At 47.5% G+C, this 20,416-nt stretch overlaps 2 protein-coding genes across 2 annotated transcripts; one reads left to right on the forward strand and one right to left on the reverse strand.

The window, feature by feature from the left end:
• Window positions 1–10,430: 10,430 nt before the first annotated feature.
• On the reverse strand, window positions 10,431–11,636 carry LOC123178005 (uncharacterized). The gene has a single exon (XM_044591371.1). The coding sequence runs from the start codon at window positions 11,544–11,546 to the stop codon at window positions 10,791–10,793; it is 756 nt and encodes a 251-aa protein (XP_044447306.1). The 5' UTR covers window positions 11,547–11,636; the 3' UTR covers window positions 10,431–10,790.
• A 7,571-nt stretch (window positions 11,637–19,207) lies between these two features.
• On the forward strand, window positions 19,208–20,101 carry LOC123183289 (late embryogenesis abundant protein Lea14-A). Its single transcript, XM_044596065.1, has 2 exons — window positions 19,208–19,630; window positions 19,723–20,101. The coding sequence occupies exons 1-2, from the start codon at window positions 19,425–19,427 to the stop codon at window positions 20,006–20,008; spliced, it is 492 nt and encodes a 163-aa protein (XP_044452000.1). The 5' UTR covers window positions 19,208–19,424; the 3' UTR covers window positions 20,009–20,101.
• Window positions 20,102–20,416: the final 315 nt, after the last annotated feature.

Here is a 20,416-nt window from a genome sequence, read left to right on the forward strand (position 1 = left end):
ACGAAAGCTTCGGTGAACTCCAGGCAACTGTTGATGCTGTATGGCTTGAGGCTGTTGAGCCACGTGCGCGCCGTCCCTTGCAGCATCAAGGGGACGTACTTCACGGCGACGCGTCGATTGCCGTTGGCGATGCTGACGGCCGTGGAGTAGTCGATGAGCCAATCTTCCGGCTTCACCGAGCCGTTGTACTTGGGCGTGTCTCTGGGGAGCGAGAACCCTTTAGGAAAGGGCTTGTCGCGGATGCGGGGGCCAAAGCATGGCGGGCCGACATCGTCTTCTTCTTCTAACGCCAGGGACCGAGCAAGGCGGTCGATCCTGTGGCGGGCGTCGCTCTCGCCGACTCCTTCTCGGCGGCCGAGTCGGTCGCCAAGAGTCGGATGGGTGATAGGCAGTGGAGTGAGGCGTCTTTCTCTTCGAGGCGGGGGAGGAGGCAGGTTTCCCTGATGTTCAACCGCCCGAGGGCGGCCTTCCGCGTCGCGCTCGATAGTGATGCGGGTCCGGCTGCGGCTGACAGCCGGCTCCTTGTCTTTCTTCTGGCGCGTGCCGCTCGCAGTCGGCGAGCGGGACGTCGCGGCGTGCTCCCAGCGCGGGGGATGGCTATCAGCTCGGTCGCCGGCTTCGTGCCGTTCTGCAGCCGCGTCGATCAGCTGCTGGATCCGTCTTGTCATGTAGGGGAGCTCATCGGCTCCCAGCCCATTGAGCTCCTCTGCTGCCGCTTGAGCGGATCGCAGATTCTCGAGCGGGGTGGCGTAGACGGGGCGATCTGCGTCCAGCATGCTGGCAACGGCTGCGCCACGCTTCTGGATGAAGCCGGCTCGGCTCGGGCCGCTCGGCGGCGGCGTCCTGAAGGCGGCGCGGTCGACTTCGCGTTGGTGGGCCTCGGTGAGGCGTCTCATCGAGGCTATCTTCTTGCCCTCCGTGATGAGGGCAAGACGGCGTGCCTCCAGGGTCTCGGCGTCGGCATCGGCCGGGAGGGGGATGGAGAGGTCGTGCATCGCTGCTTGCTGAGCGTCGCGGGCGCTCCCGCCCGAGTTGGAGACGTGGCTGATGACCAGCACTTCGGTGACAGCGCTGCTGCCGCTGTCAGCTCGAGGGAGTGGGTCGTCGAAGACCACCACGTCGGAGGGGTAGGCGTCGAGCGACGCGGTGTCGGAGTCGATGAGCATCGGGTCGGTGGAGCCGACAGACTCCATGTCCGCAGCAGGCTCGCTGGAGACGTGAAGTTGGTCGAGGAGGCTGACGAGGCAGCTCTCGGGGTAGTCGGTGCCTGCGTCGGACGCAGGCTCGTCGGAGATGCGAGTCTCGCCGAGCAGATCGGCGAGGCGGCTCGCCGCGCAGGCGTCGTCGACGCCTTGCAGCGCGTCGGGGCAAACGCCATCGGGCGCAGCAGGCTGGCTGCACTCGCGGGGAAGGAAGAAGGTTCCCGTCCAGAACAGGTCTCCGGACGACGGTGCACCTGGCCCCACGGTGGGCGCCAAATGTCGGGTGGTTGGTGCGACATATGCCAAAGGATGGCTTATCATTGTGGGAGCCAATAAAGCGTAGCCGGTGCCTGGAAACGGGATGAGGCGAAGACATGCACGCCGGCGAATCTTACCCAGGTTCGGGGCCCCGAGGGTAAACTACTCCCTCCTCGTCATGGAGAGCACCGGGATGATGAAGATGGCCACCGGTGATGATTTCCCCCTTCGGCAGGGTGGCGTAACAGGGTCCCGATTGGGTTTTGGTGGCTACAGCGGCTTGCGGCGGTGGAACTCTCGATCTAGGTAACTTTTAGGGGGTTTATGTAATTATAAGAATTTTTGGCATCGGTTTCAAGTCAGGGGGGTCCACGAGGAACCCACAAGGTCGGAGGGCGTGCCCGAGGGGGGGTAGGGCGCGCCCTCCACCCTTGTGGAGGCCTCGTGGCTCTTCTTTCCCAACTCTTTTGCTTCGGGGGCTTCTTCTGGTCCATAAAAAATCATCGTAAATTTTCAGGTCAATTGGACTCCGTTTGATATTCCTTTTCTGCAAAACTCAAAAACAAGGAAAAAATAGAAAACTGGCAATGGGCTCTAGGTTAATAGGTTAGTCCCAAAAAAATATAAAATAGCATATAAATGCATATAAAACATCCAAGATTGATAATATAATAGCATGGAACAATCAAAAATTATAGATACGTTGGAGACGTATCAAAAAGTAACTTAGCAAAGATCAATATGTGAAAAGCTCGTAGGCAATGGATCAATGATGGATAATTATGTCGGATGGCATTCATCATGCAACAGTTATAACCTAGGGTGACACAGAACTAACTCCAATTCATCAATATAATATAGGCATGTATTCCGAATATAGTCATACGTGCTTATGAAAAAAAAAACTTGCATGACATCTTTTGTCCTACCGTCCCGTGGCAGCGGGGTCCTAATGGAAACTAAGGGATATTAAGGCCTCCTTTTAATAGAGAACCGGAGCAAAGCATTAGCACTTAGTGAATGCATGAACTCCTCAAACTACGGTCATCACCGGGAAGTGTCCCGACTATTGTCACTCCGGGGTTGCCGGATCATAACACGTAGTAGGTGACTATAACTTGCAAGATAGGATCAAGAACACAAATATATTCATCAAAATATAATAGGTTCAGATATGAAATCATGGCCCTCGGGCCCTAGTGACAAGCATTAAGCATAGCAAAGTCATAACAACATCAATCTTAGAACATAGTGGATACTAGGGATCAAACCCTAACAAAACTAACTCGATTACATGGTAAATCTCATCCAACCCATCACCGTCCAGCAAGCCTACGATGAGATTACTCACGCACGGCGGTGAGCATCATGAAATTCGTGATAGAGGATGGTTGATGATGACGATGGCGACGAGGGCGCGCCCTCCACCCTTTTGGAGGCCTTGTGGCTCTTCTTTCCCAACTCTTTTGCTTCGGGGGCTTCTTCTGGTCCATAAAAAATCATCGTAAATTTTCAGGTCAATTGGACTCCGTTTGATATTCCTTTTCTGCAAAACTCAAAAACAAGGAAAAAACAGAAAACTGGCAATGGGCTCTAGGTTAATAGGTTAGTCCCAAAAAAATATAAAATAGCATATAAATGCATATAAAACATCCAAGATTGATAATATAATAGCATGGAACAATCAAAAATTATAGATACGTTGGAGACGTATCAAAAAGTAACTTAGCAAAGATCAATATGTGAAAAGCTCGTAGGCAATGGATCAATGATGGATAATTATGTCGGATGGCATTCATCATGCAACAGTTATAACCTAGGGTGACACAGAACTAACTCCAATTCATCAATATAATGTAGGCATGTATTCCGAATATAGTCATACGTGCTCATGGAAAAAAACTTGCATGACATCTTTTGTCCTACCGTCCCGTGGCAGCGAGGTCCTAATGGAAACTAAGGGATATTAAGGCCTCCTTTTAATAGAGAACCGGAGCAAAGCATTAGCACTTAGTGAATGCATGAACTCCTCAAACTACGGTCATCACCGGGAAGTGTCCCGACTATTGTCACTCCGGGGTTGCCGGATCATAACACGTAGTAGGTGACTATAACTTGCAAGATAGGATCAAGAACACAAATATATTCATCAAAATATAATAGGTTCAGATATGAAATCATGGCCCTCGGGCCCTAGTGACAAGCATTAAGCATAGCAAAGTCATAACAACATCAATCTTAGAACATAGTGGATACTAGGGATCAAACCCTAACAAAACTAACTCGATTACATGGTAAATCTCATCCAACCCATCACTGTCCAGCAAGCCTACGATGAGATTACTCACGCATGGCGGTGACCATCATGAAATTGGTGATAGAGGATGGTTGATGATGACGATGGCGACGATTTCCCCTCTCCGGAGCCCAAAACGGACTCCAGATCTGCCCTCCGAGGAAGAACACGAGGTGGCGGCGGCTCCGTATCGTAAAACGCGATGAATCCTTCTCTTTGATTTTTTTCTCCGAATATGAATATATGGAGTTGGAATTGAGGTCGGTGGAGCTTCGTGGGACCCACAAGCCAGGGGTGCGCGCCTAGGGGGGAAGGGCGCGCCCCCACCCTTGTGGACAGGTGGTGGGTCCCCCTCGGTTGATTCTTTCGCCAATATTTGTTATATATTCTGAAAATATTCTCTGTGGATTTTCAGTTTATTCTGAAAACTTTTATTTCTGCTAAAAAATAACACCATGGCAATTCTGCTGAAAACAGCGTTAGTCTGTGTTAGTTCCATTCAAATCATTCAAAATAGAGTCCAAAATCTCTACCTAATATTAAGGACGGATCGTTTCTCCACTTTTTTGTCCATTACAATGTTTTTCGTACGTCTCCTTTTTTTTTGCCGGCCGTTTGCGGTGCTAGAAGGGAGTCGAACCCTGGTCGCCGAGATGTAAGCCGCACGCACCAACCAACTCATCTAGCAAACGCAGCTTGGAAGGGAAGCGGACATACACCTTTTGTCATCCTAGGTCCGCCGTGTCCTGGGCTATTTCATTCCCATAGAATGAGGTAATTAACGGTGGGCTAATTGAATGGGATTCCCGAGTGAGATAATTATGATCAGCTAATTAGTGGTGGGCTAATTAAAAAGATTATGGTAACTAATGGTGGGCTAATTGAGTGGGATTCTCAAGAGACAAAACATCATGGTGCATATAATTATGATTGGCTAATTAATGTTGGGCTAATTAAATGGATTATGTATAGTATATGAAAATCTCTGAGAGACATGCATGGCGTATATAATTATGATTAGCTAATTGTAATGACGAGTTAAATAAACGAATTATGGCTATGAATTCCCGTGGGGCACGCATACTCCAAGAACACAACCGTTATAATAAAATCGATCGATTACATGTGACTGGATCACAAAACAAAAAAGTACATGACTGCATCCACTAACCCTCGAACCAAATGTAGTCTTCCGCCGCTGATTTTTATCAACCCTCTTTTTTTTCTCACCTTTGTTTTGATGCTTTCTTTGCTTGCTTCCATGCGTGTTTTGCTACTTTCATCTAGAGTCCCCAATTCATTCGCCACAATTACAATTTACCTACATATGCAATTTAATTCCATGTGAAGTCAATGCCTTATTATTTATGAAACTCTTCAGGTTTGCATGATGAAGTTGCATTCGACCAAATAGATATGTTAAATTATGGAAGTTTTTCGCAATTAGGTTCCATCTGGATTGGTTCGCTTGCTGTTGGTGGTGCTGCAATTGTTATTCTAGGTTGGTTTGATTGTTGTCCTTCTCAAATGAATCAACGCTTTTTCTCATTGGCGATCGTTGTCCCACGATACAGTTTCTCGGCTCGGCAACGTGGCTCATAAGAATCGTTGTTTTCTCCCGTTGCAACGCACGGGCATTAGTGCTAGTAAGGGCAGAAGAGTTTGGAGAAGTAGATACGATGGAGACGTATCAAAGCCCAAGCAAACAGATGGAAGCAGGGAAACCAGAACTGCCATAACTTCTGCAAATGAGCTCCAAATTGAGAAAACTCAAGCTTGTTGGATAGATGACAACAAATACTGTCCAACAACGACAGGGGGTGTATGCCTAAGATATAGAGATGTGAAACCTCTATGAGAGAAGAACTGGCAAAAACTCCAACATCGAAAACATCATAGAAGATGCATATATATATGAACTCCGTTTTCGATGAACTCGAGCTTGTCATGAAGATGACCATAACCTCTAAAGTCACAAAGGGAAACACCAAACAACAACCAAGAAAGATGATGCAAGGATGCAATGGTTTGAGCTCTCTACAAACGATACGATCAAGCTACTCACTTGGGAGCCCCCCTTGATAGAACGACAATTGATCCTATAACCCGGTCTCCCAACTACCACCATGAGATCGGTAAAATAGAAAACCTATCAAGGGCAAACATTTTTCTTGCACATAGTTCACTTGAGCTAGATGATGACGATTTTGACTCCCTCAAGTTGGAACACCTTTCTTGACTGTGTGGGCTCGCTGAAGACTAGTAGATTGCTCCCCCATACTCCAATATGGGTGAGCCACTCTTCGAAACATATTCACAAGTCCATTGTGACCAAATGGATGGCAAGCTTCAAGCAAGATCTCTTCGTGATACTCCACTTGAACTTGCACACCGCAAACTTGATGACGGTCACCACTTAATTTCATCCTCCATGGGTTGTATGACATCTTCCTCTTTACACAAGCCCATGGAAACATACCTAACCCCACAAAGAACTCTCACGTAGACCATGGGTTAGTACACAAAGCGTAATGAATAATGCTTGCCATACTATGGGATCACTTGATCTCTTTCGGTACATCTTCTACGCTTTGCGTGTTGATCAACTGAATTCACACTTTAACTTAGTCTTGATCAACCTTGTATCATGTCTTATACATGACCATCTTTGGATAATTCCTTGAATAGCACCTTGGTCATCTCATAAACTTTTTGAAACCAACACATGGACTTCAAGAAATACCTATGGAAAACCCTTCAAATATAACTCAAGGCAACCATTAGTCCATAAAGATTGTCATCAATTACCAAAACCAAACATGGGTGCATCACATGTTCTTTCAAATGTTCAACATATTACTACAATTAATGAAAACAAGGATGGTGTCAGATTCGTCGCACGGGGCAGAGAGGGTTGGATGACGAAAAAACTAAACTGCTAGTACGAGGACAGTAGCGGCACATGGTCGCTTGCTTGTGCATTGAGATGATGTCGGCGGCCGAACTCCGCGGCCATAAAAGTGAGCAAGCGATGACGACTACTATAGACATGTGCATCACGCAGCACCGCATGGCCACGCGTACGGTGCACCGACCATACAGCCCGCCAAACACGCTGACCCTGTCGTCCATGGCCATGTGGCTCGCCATCCACACCTCGCCGTGGCCGAACAAAACCTCCTCGACGACGGCGAGGGTGACCCTATCGACGAACACGTCCATGCTGACACGCAACCGCCCCGCGCCGATGTCTCGCCAGGTGGCGCGCTCCCGAGGCCCACGTGGCTCGGCACGCCATTCAGGAAGATCTCCATCGTGCCGGCACCGAATCGCATGGACGCTTAATTTGGGTTCCAAGTCATGATCCGCAACGGCGGGTAGCCGTCAGGCACATAGTTAAGTTGAAAATTAATTATTAATACCAAATTATTTTACTTATATTGGATCTTAAATCCTACATGCATATTTATTATGATTAAAAAATCATTGCATAAAAATATTTACTAAATATATTGATTTTATGTTCCATGTTACATTTCTAACATGTACCATTGCAAATACACTTGTACTAAAATAAATTTTCTACCTAAATTTTTCACTCTTTTATCTTAAATTCAATTTGAGTTATTTCAAGTTTAGATCTAAGAAAGCAAAAAATATGCAATTATTTTTTACTCAGTAGATCGAATTATTCCAACTACGTGACTATGGACTATGAAGTATTTAGAGTGCTCACTTATTTTTCATAATCGTTAAATAACTTAGTAGAGAGCTCTGGAGTGTACATAACTAATAAATATCTTCACATAGAGTTTTAGTTTGTTTTGTTGTAGTGAAAACAATAATTTATTAGGGGTATCATTAGCAACATGGTCACAACAAAGATTATCGCAGATGTTGTTAGCAAGAGGAGCACAACAAATATTGTAGTTAGGGATGAAGACAAGAATCACATGTCAATATTTTTTGAATAAAATTAGTCGCCTCAACAGAAAGCGGACATTTGAAATGTTAGATGATAATGTTTATCACTTTAGTTTTATGTAATTTTTTTTCATGCATGGTAATGACCTTTATTTATGTGCCGAATTTAGGGATCCCATTATGCAAATTTGAAAAGAAAAATAATTCTCAAAATCAATAATTGTGAACAAAATAAATAAATTGTAGTGGCATTCATATAGAGCATTGTATATGCATTATTTTCATGTCATGTAATGTGTTTTTTTATTTGGTAAATAGCAGTACAAACTAACAAAATCAAGTGACAAAGTGATGTCAACTGCACTAAACGCATGGGGTTTATATTGCTAGATGTCCTATCATGTCCACCAATGCTTATTCATCATGTCATAGAAAATGTGCTAGTTTACTAAAATTGTAATGCTATCTCATTCAACGGAGAATTAGCTAATTATCAATTGTTATACTATCTCAATTGACGAAGAATTAGCTAATTATCAATTGACTTGGCAAATTTACGAAAAAGGGTTTCCCCCGCTTTATATTCTAAAGCAGCGAACAACTCGAGCCATGCAACACGACACCACACCACAACGCACCCAAGGCAAGATACAAGGGTGTTAAGGTTCAGCAACACCACTCTGGACAACTCCCAACACACACAAGATATACATTAAGCAACGCTAGGAGAGGCCGAAGCACTCAAAGCAACACACTAAGAGACGAAGTTGAGCGCCGATGATCCGAGAACTCCAAGGCGGTGCCTTCAGGAAGGGCATGACGCAAGAACGCCACCACTGCCCGATCCAAAGGATCTAGATTTTCATCCGGAGATATGCGGAGACCACGGAGTGACCGCGACAAGGCCTTCAAGAAGGGAACGACGCCCAAAGACGCCGCCGCCGTCGGTCTGACCAAAATCAGACAAGGTTTTCACCCCGGTAACACGCTCCACCCCGCCACGGAACACCGACCACCAGCCGCCACGCCGCCCACGCAACCATGACGGCCGACCAACACCCGAGCTACGAGCCCCGCCCACGAGCACCGCAACTCCCACCAGTCGGGCCGCCGCCCGGCATCCAGATCCCCTAAAGCACCTCCGTGGGCATGAGCCGAGCGTCGACCAACAATCCAAACCACCAATGGAGCCTCCAATGACCAGCCTGACCAGAGCAGATCCAGCACCAGGAGACACCAGGCCAGAGAAAGGGGGAGGAAAGGGAGCGGACCTCGTCCACGACCGGCGCATCCTCGCGTCGGAGATGGGTGGCCTCACCGCGACAGAGCCGCCCCTCCCTCCCAATGGCCTAACCAATGGCCTCCCCCACGCCACCCCCAGTGGCGCCCCGCCATGGCTCCCGATCGAGATCCGCACATGGCCAGAACCAGCCACCCGCCCATGACGGGGGAGCGCCGGACCGAACGCTGTCCATAGCCGAAGAGGAGCACTAGGAGGACCACCATGAGCCAGCCGCAAACGCGCAGACACCAGATCCAGCCGCCGCCCCACTCGCTCCGCATCGAGAATCCGCCACACCACAGCAGGAGCGACGCTGCGCCGCCACGGACCACGCCCAGAACAGCGACCGTAGCCGCCGCCTCCATCCCGCGCCGCCCGCCAAGACCAGCGCCAGAGCCAGGGGCCCGACCCGATCTAGGCGGAGCACGCCACCACCAGAAGCCGCCCGCGCGCAGCCGTCGTGCTGCGAGCGCGAGCCCAGGCCGCCCGTCCGCCAACCCGCGCGCACGCCCCGCCATAAGCACACGTCACTGCACCGCCGTACCCCACGAAAGCACGACGCCTCCGCTCGTCAAGGACGTCCCGCGCCAGCCTCCAGGCGACGAGCGAGAGGGGAGCAGAGGCCCCGCCGCCGCCAACGCACAACGGGCTTCGCCCAGTGACGCCTGCCGACGGCGGCGGGGGAGGAGGTGGGAGGGGGGTGGGGGAGGTGGCGGCTAGGGTTTCCCCCCGAGGCACTCGCGGGAGCGCCGCGGGAGGGAGGCGAGACGGAGCCTAATGCTATAGTGTTTGATAGATGCTCTTGGATTTCTCACTTGACAAATTTTTAGTACAAATCTAAATAAATGTTCATCTATTGTAATAATGTTGTCATGAAGTGAATTATCAGTTGTTATACTATCTCAATTGACGGAGAATTAGCTAATTATCAATTGTTATGGAGGACTGCTACGCGTCGGCTGGCGGATATTTTTAAAAGATCCGCCGCGCGAGTCGTTGGATTTGACTAGCGCTGAGCATTTTCCACTACTTTGCAACAGAAACTTGTTGCAGAAACATTTTCAACAGAGGTTCTGTTGCAGATTTCTTTTACAACATAGGTTATGTTGCGGGATATTTTTTTGCAACAAAGTTCTTATTGCAGATTTTTTCGCAGCAGAGATCTTGTTGCAGTTTTTTTTAAGGGAGGTGATGTTGCAAAATCTTGTCTAAGCTGCCGCTGTCGTTCGCTATTGTGGTTTGCTGTTGCAAGATAAGGTAAGGGGCACGTGGTTGGTAGGCGAAATCAAGAGCGTGTGCAAGCGTGCTTGTGGACGCGTGGATAAAGGACGATCCAACGGATGCATGGGTGGTGGAACTCTTCGCGTGATCAGCCGGCAGAGTGTTAGCGTTTCCCATTGTTATACTATCTCAATTGACGAAGAATTAGCTAAGTATCAAGTGACTTAACAAACTTGAAATACAAATGTAAATAAATGTTCATCTATATTGTAATAATGGTGTCATGAAGTGAAAAGAAAAATGAAATATTATACTTATCTAGTAGGACCTACCATCCTTGATTGGACTTGCCAATTCTCCGGCAACTAAATCAACCAGGTCATGAAAACATCCAATTGTGTGTACGAAAGGGGTTGATGGAAAATAATACGACTTTGATCATATATTACTCCGCCGAAGTTAGAATAAACGTTCAACATACAAATTAGAAGAAAAAAGATGGTGTCAGATTCGTCTCGCGCGGTATAGAGATTGAACGACAGAAGAGAAACCGCTAGTACGAGCAGCGCAACGGCACATTATCGCATCCCCACGCATCTGGACTACATCAGCGACCGAACTCCGCGACGCATGAAGGAGAGCCGGCGACGACGACCACGGCGGACACATGCAGCACGACATGGCACCGCATGGCAACGCGCACCGTGCGCCGTCCGTAGATCCCGCCAAGCACGCTGACCCTGCCGTCCATGGCCGTGCGGCTCGTGAGCCGCACCTCGCCGCGGCCGAACAGCACCTCCCCCACCACGGCCGGTGCGACCCTGTCGACGAACACGTCCATGCCGCCGCGGACCCGGCTGGCGCCCCGCGCCGACGCCTCCCCGGGCGGCGCGCTCCCGAGGCCCACGCGGCCCGGCACGCCGTCGAGGAAAATCTCCGTCGTGCTGGCGCCGAACCACATGGACGCGTAGTTGGGGTTCCGGATCATGATCCACGCGGCCAGCGTGGCGTTGATCCGCAGCGGCGGGCGGCCGTCGGGCACGGCGGCGAACCCCACGTGGAAGCGATCCACGGTGACGGAGTCCATGGTCAGGTCGGGGTCCCGAACCCTCAGCACGGTGAGCGACAGGACCAGGATCACGACGGCGGCCAACGCGGCGAGCGCGGCCAGACCGCAGCACGCGCACCGCAGAAGCCGGGTCCGGTGGGCAGGAGCAGGACTCGCCGCATCGCCGGCATGCCCGTCCTCGGCGTCGGTGTGGACGACGGCCTTGGACTTGGCCTTGACCTTGGCGCCGTCATAGAGGACGGCGGGCTCGGAAGAAACTTTCTTGCTGGGTTTCGTGGGTGTGGCGACCTCCATGGGTAGTGGCGTGTGTGGCGTGGCATGGCACCGGGCCACTGGCGAAGTGGGAATAGCCGCCGGGCTCGAACGGCGGGGCGGTTGGACGCTGGGGGATTTATGGCGGGTAGCCGTCGCAGGCGGCTGGTGCAATTGATCTGGTGGTTGGAGGTCGCACTCGGGACGCCCCATTTTCGTATGGCCAGCTTGAATTCGGTCAATGAGTGCGGTGGACACCGCTAACCGCTCGCGTCGCTGCAGTCGACGTCGGGTTGACATGGACACGACCAGTAGTCCAGTACAGTACGTTCATTCGTGTCGAGCTGCCACCATTTCGGACCGAGCTGCTTTGCGCTCCCTGAGGGGGCCAACCAAACTGAGAGCATCCTCGGCCTTTCTTATCGCATGTACTTCAAATTTTGGACCAAGCTGCTTTTTGCTCCCTTGGATTTTTTTTTATTCGGACTGACGCGCCCAGACTGACGTACAGCTCTCACCTTCAAGCAGCCTCTGTAGTAGGCCGGCCCACAACTGATCTTTCCATTCGATTTTTCTTCTTTCATTCATATGTTCTTTTTTACTGTTCAACTTTTAAAATTTTAAATTTATTTATATTTCCAAATATTCTAAATATAAAATTAAGGATTAATTTACTTCAAATTTTAATAACGCTCGTTGCGCATTACAAAAAAGTTCAAGCGGTGTAAAAAATGTTTGCTCTCGGAAATCTTAGAAATTTATGTATAATTAAAAAATATGTTTATGAAATTTAAAATATGAAAAAAATGTTTATAAAGTGTCTTCATGACATTTAAAATAATAAAAATTGTGAAAATTTGTTCTAGTAGGTTGTAAAAAGTATTCCTGTCACTCAAAAACATTATTCATCACATTCCAAATATTCATGCATTTCAAATATATGTTAATACCATTATTAGAAAAATTATACAATGTAAAAGATGCTCACATAATTCAACAGAAATGTTTCCATCCATTAAAAGAACTGTTTGTGACATTTAAGAAAAATTCTGACACCTAAAAAATGTTTGCACATTTTTAAGAACTACTCATGAAGTTTATGAAAAATATTAAATTGATGTCCAAATATTTTCAACATATATTTGAAAAATAACCAATGTGCACTTAAAAATTTCAATGTGTAACTGAAAAATGTTCAACATGTATTTTAAAATGGACGGGGCGACGCACGCGGTGGCCCGTCATGGGCCAGGTTTTCAGTTGCGGTCGTTTCGCTTGCGCAATTTTTTTTAATTGTTTCTTCTCAGGTGCAAATGAGCCGGCCCATCCCGGACACCCCTCTGCGGGCGCCTGGCGCGGCTTTACCTCGCTTGTAGCGAGATAGACGTAAGCCTCGCCTAGGCGAGGCACGACATGAGCCAAACCTGTCGCGCGGGAGCCCCAGCCTTTTTTATTCTTCACAAATTTGTATTTGTTTTTTGCTTCCTTTTTTTACTTCTGTTAATATTCCCAATTATTCCAAATAATTATATTACTAAAAAAATTTACATAAAAACATTTGTAAAAAAATAACCAAGCATTTGAAAAAAGTTAGATGAGTATATAGAAAATATTTCTCATGTAAACAAAAAAATGTACACAGAAGAATACAAGTGTGTATGAAAAACGTTGATCATGTATTTAAATATTGTTAATCAACCATTTGCAAAAACATTAATCGTGTATTCAAAATATATTAATCAATCATTTGAAAAATGTTAAATGTGTTTAAAAACATGTTGACCATGCATTCGAGAAATATTAATCTTATATTTGAAAAAAAAATTAATCAAGCATTTGAAAAAGTTTAAATACTTATAGAAAACATGCTTACCATGTATTTCAGAAAGCTTAATCTTGTATTCAAAAATGTTAGCCAAGCATTTGAACATGTTAACTGTGTATAAAAAAATGTTGATCATGTATTAAAAAAATTAATCTTGTATTTTAAAAATGTAATCAGTCATTTATAAAATGTTAAAAATAATTATGAAAAAAATGTTGATCATGTATTCAAAATATGTTAATCTTGTATTAAAAAATATTAAATGTATACTATTAAAATATATTAGGTATATACCAAAAAAATATACAATGTGTATGAAAAACATGAGGCATAAAAATGTAATTTTTTAAAAAAATAAACATGTATTCAAAAAATGTTAAACCTGTATAAAACATTGTTTTCAATGTATATGAAAAATGATTAATGTGTACTGAAAAAGAGTTAACATGTGTCGAAGAAAAAATAAAACCGTTAAAAATCTAAAAAAAGAAACAAAAAGGAAAATTCGAAGAAAATAAAAGAGTCAAAGAAAACCAAAGTATAATGAAAAACGAAAGAAAACCATTTAAGAACAAATGAAAATCAAACTTATAACAATGAAAAAAAAGAACTGATGAAGAAAAACCAAAAAAAGAAACAAAGAAATCAAAGGAAAAAAAGAAACGAAAAAACCTAGTAAAAACGCAAAAGGAATTGGAGAAAGGCAGTGAAAACAAGAAAACTTCTTGGAGGAACTTATGCATTAGGTCATTCATCTAGCAAAGTAAACATTTGCATCTGCCTTGAAATCAAGATTGCAACGTGAACTTAAGTGAAGACTAATGTTGACGCAACAACCAAAAAAATATGACGCAAAATGTGCTATTGCGGTCGTGGTAAAAAACAAAGACGACGAGTTCATTGTTGCTTTGTTGATCACTTTTGAGGGAATCATGGATCCCGAGAGAATCATGGATCCCGAGATACTTCAGGCGCTCGCATGCAGGGAGGCTCTATCCATATCCGATGACCTTTTGCTACGCATTTTGTTCTTTGCTTCAAATTTTTTGCGAGTGATCAAGTCGGTGGAAGATTGCATGGGAGGAGCTTATGCGCAAATTATTCAGGAGATTTATCCCACCAGTGCATCTTTCGAGTCGGTGTCCTTTGTTCGTGAAAAAAGTGTATTGAATATGGAAGCTCATCGATTAACTTGTAGTGTTGTTATTGATGATTGTGTATGCTGGTTGTAACTGACAGGTCAACCTATAAGTGTTTGTATCCCAGCTTCTATTAACTTCTAAATAAAGGGATACAAATTCTTTTAAAAATGTAATTTAATTCTAAAATATCAAAATTTACGAGGATACAAATTATGTACATATCCATCATGGTATAGTCCTCTCAAGAAAAAAATCTATCATGGCATAGAATTTTAGATCCAAATTATTGGCATACATATTCAGAGGCAGAGACAGTATAGGAAAATTACGATGTCTTTTGGGGCAAACTAACACCATGTTTTATTCATTCATCTAGCAAAGTACACATTACGGGCAAAAATGTCCTAGATAAAAAGACAACTACTTGGTCAACGTCGAACTCTACGTGGAAACCACTAATAAGACTGAAGTCTCCTCTGCAAAAACATATTTAAACAAACGTAAGTACAAAGATACTCAGCAAAACTTACATCAGAACTATCTAGTTATGCATCAAGTATCACAGAAGGGGATCGTGGGATTTTATTGCAGAATGCCAACATTGACTCTTGGCTATCTCGTACTACCATGGTGATCAACCATGGCGCCCTTTTCATGGTGACCTTCAAGTTGTAGACATTCAACGAAGACCCGATATGTTGTCTAGGAAGCACACCATAGGTGCTCAACAAAAGTGCATGCCAGAAAGAGGGTGTGTGTGTGCGCGCGCCGTAAAGTCAAACGATGTGAGTTTTTTTTGTACTAGTTCAAAACTGACAATAAACCACACCGGTCTAATTGAGTATGAAGGCACATTTAGAGCAACTATAGCTGTTAGAGTACGTAACGGGTCTAATGGGTCTGGGCTGGCGGTATAGCCCATTAGTCTTAGGGTTAATTAGAGATAAGGGCCGCTTGCTTGGGAGTCAATTAAACCACTCTATATAAAGAGAGGAGATGTATCAATCTAATCAAGCAAGAATTAAGAAGGAAATCCCTTCCCTCTTGCCCAGCCGTGGGCAAAGGCCCCCTGCCGGCCCTCTCGCGCTCTCCTTCTAGCAGCGCCATAACAATTTGGTATCAGCTAGCTTCGGTTTGATCATGTCTTCACCGCCGCCCAACCCGTCTCTCCCGCTGTCGGTCACCTCGTGGCCTCCGGCGACCACCACGACCGTCGCCCCGCTACTGCCCGCGCCGGGATCCTCCGTCGCGCCCGCCCCCGCCGTCCTCACCCCGGAGGAGGTGTCCGGGGCGCTGCAGACCTAACCCAGGCGGTCCAGGAGATCCGCCTGTTCTTGGCCGGGTTCTACGGGCCGCACCAGGCTGCGCCGCCGTGGCTGCCGTGGTAGCCGCCCCCGCGCTCGCCGGGCCGCTGCAGCAGCCGCTGCAACTGCCATCCACCGCCCCGCCCTGGTTGCAGTGGCAGCCGCTGCTCCTGGCGACCTCCGCCGCGCTCGCCGAGCCACTGCAGCAGCTGCTGCAGCTGCCATCCATCGCCCCGCCCTGGCTGCAGTGGCAGCCGCCGCTCCTGGTGGCCTCCGCCGCAGCAGCCGCTGCCCGGTGCGACACCGCAGCAGCCGTTGCAGCTGCAGCGGCCCCCGCCGGTCAGCTCCGGCCCCGCATTGACCGCGCCGGCAGGAGTCCCGATCCACCAGATCAAGTTCCCGCCGTCGCCATCACCGCTTTCCCAAGGCGTCCCCATCCAGCAGATAAAGTTCCCGCCGTCGCCGTCACCGCTTCCGGCTTGGATCGCTACCCGCCACATGCCGTTGGCGGTGAGGCTGCAGGCTGCTGCGCGCGGCCTCCTAACGCGTCGGCATGTGCGGGAGATGCATGGTCTGCAGCTGCCGCTCCTCCCAGTTGTCCTTCGCTGCGCAAAGGACATCGATCTCGTCCCCACGGACAGCGCCCTCAAAGTCTGCGACATCGGCGGTTGGGGGGGGCACCCCTCCTCGTCATTCTCCATCGCAAGCCCTCCACTCTTCTCTGTGCGGTGTAGACCAACAGCCATCCGGCGGGGAGAAGGCAGGGTGTCACCGACAGGAGCGCACAGCGTAGCACCACTGCATTCCGCCGGCCGCCGCAAGGGCGCCTCTGCTGGTCGCTCTTGCGATTACTTTCAGGTGGCCATACCCATGCACTCCTTTTGTCCAGATGGTGTCCATGGGATCCAAGTGGCTGTACACGTGCATCCGACGTGCGGATGGTGTCCACTTTATGTTAAGGGGTCCAAAATAAAGCGTCTCGGTCCATTTCAGGTTGAGAGTAATAAAACAAGCCGAGATGTAAAAGGCTTGTTTTTAGGTGTTAGGTTTGTGTTGCGTCATGGTTATAAGTTGGTTAGGCTGCAGCTTGAGGACAAGCTGTATGTCCAGGTGGGGTATGGTGTTAGAGTACGTAATGGGCCTGGGCTGGCGGTATAGCCCATTAGTCTTAGGGTTAATTAGAGATAAGGGTCGCTTGCTTGGGAGTCAAGTAAACCTCTCTATATAAAGAGAGGAGATGTATCTAATCAAGCATGAATTAAGAAGGAAATCCCTTCCCTCTTGCCCGGCCGTGGGCAAAAGGCCCCCGGCCGGCCCTCTCGCGCCCTCCTAGCAGCGCCATAACAATAGCAGATTCGACAGAAGTTGAATTTCCAAACCTACCAAAAGGATGATCGCCAAAAATGTGCAGTATCAAACACTCAATAGCAAAATCGGAATTGCTATATTCAAGCCTTCAAATTATATTTGTCTTGGGGGATCCACTCTTCAGTGGGACATCCTTTTTTCTCAATCTCCTTTTCATTCCCATCAATGTGATGGGGACAACGTGAAGTTCCTTTCGTGCCAACGGTTTTGCTAGATGAAGTGTGCGCCAAAATTGATTCTTAGACGCTAAATATGGAGGCTGATAGGCCAAATATTGAGAGTGTTTCATCAATTATGGCCATGGGGCAACACATGGTGTATCTACTGCAATGCTCTTTTTTCGCACAACTCCCAATCCAGTCGGTGAGCCTCTATATTTGGAGGTTCTGCGGAGTTGGGTTGGAAGGTGCTCTATCCGCCCACCACTCTCATGCGAGGGAAGTTGCACATCCCTTCTCAGTCGCCTGCGACGTTCATCTATTCTCTTGTTTTTCAATTAATGGCAGGCGTCACGTGTGAACTGCCACAACCTTTCCGCCACGTTTCCCACCCATTTTTTCCTCTGTCCGCCAAGTTTTCCCGCCACCTGCCGCTATAAAAAAGGTAGTTGTCATGTTCGATAGCTTATATCCCCGCCGTCCACAGCCGCCAAGATCTCCTTGAAGCGTCGTTCAAAACTATACTAAGCATTAGGTGGAGCACTCCAGTGAAATCTTTAGATGCTCCACCGTATGCTTAATATAATTTTAAACAGATATGAAATCAAGCTTGAACCTTCATTTGCCGTGCTGGAGTCTGTGTTTTTTGTGAGTAATACTAGCAAATTGTGCTTTTGAACTGTAGCTCTAGGTGTGAAATTGGAGGAAAATATTGTAGTTAATAACAAGTGGGAACTACATGTAATTTTTTTTTTGGAGACTATATGTTTATGGCGGTTTTGAGTTTGCGCGTCGCCTCTGCGGTCTTCATATTATTATTATGGAGCATGTTTCATATGACGGGTGACGTTTGATATTACAACGACTCTGCTAGAGTTGTTTTTATAAAGTTTGGAGGTATATAGCGACTCCGCTGCCGCTCCTACAAAGCGATAAATAAATTTACATGGGATTGGTGATTTTTATTGGTTTTTCCCCCAAAAAAGAACGCACCTGTTTTCAAAATCTAACCTCACATGTGGTGGTTGTTTATATTCAACTTGTAACCCTATTATTAAAGGGGAGTTGGTAGTTCACCTCACCTTCTCCTCTGGTTTTTCCACCCTAGGTCCTCTCTCCTTTGGTTTCTTGTTGATTCTTTTGGTAATTTCAACACATGCCGCATAAAAATAAAAACCAACAGAAATAGAGTATTTTAGAATAATCTAAACCAAATCAATATTTCATCAAAACCACGTGATGCATTAACTCAATTAAATCAAATCAAAGCTGACCAAAATCTCAACTAAATCAAAACTTTTATTGCCTTTCAATAGCCATACCCAAATCAAATCATATCAAAACCTCAACCAAATCAAAACTTTACTTGTTTTCACCTACCCATACTCAAATCAAATTAAATCTTATCAAAATCTAGAATTTGATACGTGTAAGTTATATATGCCCCGCCGTAGCGCACGGGCAAATACCTAGTATAGAAAATGTGCTTACCGAAATGCTGTGTTTTTTTTCATGCACACTGCTATTCTGAAAAAAAAGGTACTTGTGTGTTTTTTTGAACACAGCAGCTGTGTACTTTTTTTTTCAGAAACAAAGAGCACTTGGTCCCTAAAAAACCAAAGAGCACTTTGGACTTGCGTCGGTTCGTCGGCGCGATGCGATCGGTGCAGTGCAACCGAGAGAAAAGGACGAAAGGAGATGCCGACTCAGCACCGTCCATCCGGGGATTCGCGCCGCGTGGGGTCGCGCATGCACCCAGCCGAAGCTTGGTGCCTTTCCCTTTCCCGTTATCAAGTTCCCCTCGCCGCAGCTCAGACTCACGCAACCCAGAAACTTCAGCCACGCGTCGGCGTCGCGAAATATCGCCAAGTTGCACGTAGTACCAGCAAGACTCTTAAAAATCCCACTCGGATTCTACGCGCCCCCTGCACGTGGTGCCCACGCCGCGGCGCCGTCCGCGGTCGGCACCGCGCTCCGCTCCTCCTCCGTCCACCTATAAACAGGCGCGCCGCGATGTTTCCTTTGCGTGCTTCATCCATCACATCCAGATCGAAACTAGAAGCAGAGTAATCGAGCTAGGATTGAACAGAGGAGGGGAGGAAGAAGCTTAGGGGGTGCCGGCCATGGCGAGCCTGATGGACAAGGCCAAGGGGTTCGTCGCCGACAAGATCGCGCACATGCCCAAGCCGGAGGCGTCGCTGGACAAGGTGACCTTCAAGGGCATGACCCGCGAGGCCATCACCGTGCACAGCCACGTCAACGTCACCAACCCCTACTCCCACCGCATCCCCATCTGCGACATCGCCTTCAACCTCAAGTGCGGCGGCAAGTAAGTTCCATCTTCATGATCTTCTTCCTCTCATTAATTTGCACGATGAGATAGATCCATGGATCTGACGGCGCGATCCTGTATAACAACAGGGAGGTGGCGAGCGGCACGATCCCGGACCCGGGCTGGATCGAGGACAGCGGCGAGGTCACCAAGCTGGAGGTGCCGGCCAAGGTGCCCTACGACTTCCTCATCTCTCTCATGAAGGATCTGGGCAGGGACTGGGACATCGACTACGAACTCCTCGTCAAGCTCACCATCGACCTCCCCATCATCGGCAACTTCACCATCCCGCTCGAAACCGCCGGCGAGTTCAAGCTGCCCACCCTCAGCGACTTCTTCGGCGGCGCCGCCAAGACCGAGGAGGCCACCGCCTAGCCATAAGCTCGATCTAGCTCGCAGCTTGCTCTGCATCCGCATGCCTGTACTCTACCGTTGCCGCAATAATGAGAGCAAATATTTTCGGATTTCTTTCCGCTTTGTCTCGATAAATTTCGTCAAATTAAGATGCCCCGGGATCTCGGTGATCTGCAAAGATCTGCTTGTTGCCATCAGACTCATGGTCAGCAGTAAATTAACGCAGACTCCTTCAACTGCAGAACGAGTCCCGAAAATATCTTTTAGATCACGTATCGTTGATGCAGGGAAAACAGAGCATCTATAGTGGCGTACGCAGTTGCTAACAGCATCTTCAACGGTATATGTACTCCGTTATTTTCAACGGCTGTCGCATCAAACTTTTATTAGTGATACGAACGACAAAACAGTAGGGAGAAGCAGAGGACG

This window comes from Triticum aestivum, chromosome 1D (assembly GCF_018294505.1).
Source record: "Triticum aestivum cultivar Chinese Spring chromosome 1D, IWGSC CS RefSeq v2.1, whole genome shotgun sequence".
In the NCBI taxonomy this organism is placed as follows: Eukaryota; Viridiplantae; Streptophyta; class Magnoliopsida; order Poales; family Poaceae; genus Triticum; species Triticum aestivum.

Bases quoted from the DNA above. Each gene is read 5' to 3' on its own strand.
- LOC123178005 (XM_044591371.1), bottom strand. From the start codon at position 11,546: ATGGAGGTCGCCACACCCACGAAACCCAGCAAGAAAGTTTCTTCCGAG.
- LOC123183289 (XM_044596065.1), top strand. From the start codon at position 19,425: ATGGCGAGCCTGATGGACAAGGCCAAGGGGTTCGTCGCCGACAAGATC. The intron at 19,631-19,722 runs GTAAGTTCCATC...GTATAACAACAG, and splicing joins AACCTCAAGTGCGGCGGCAA to GGAGGTGGCGAGCGGCACGA.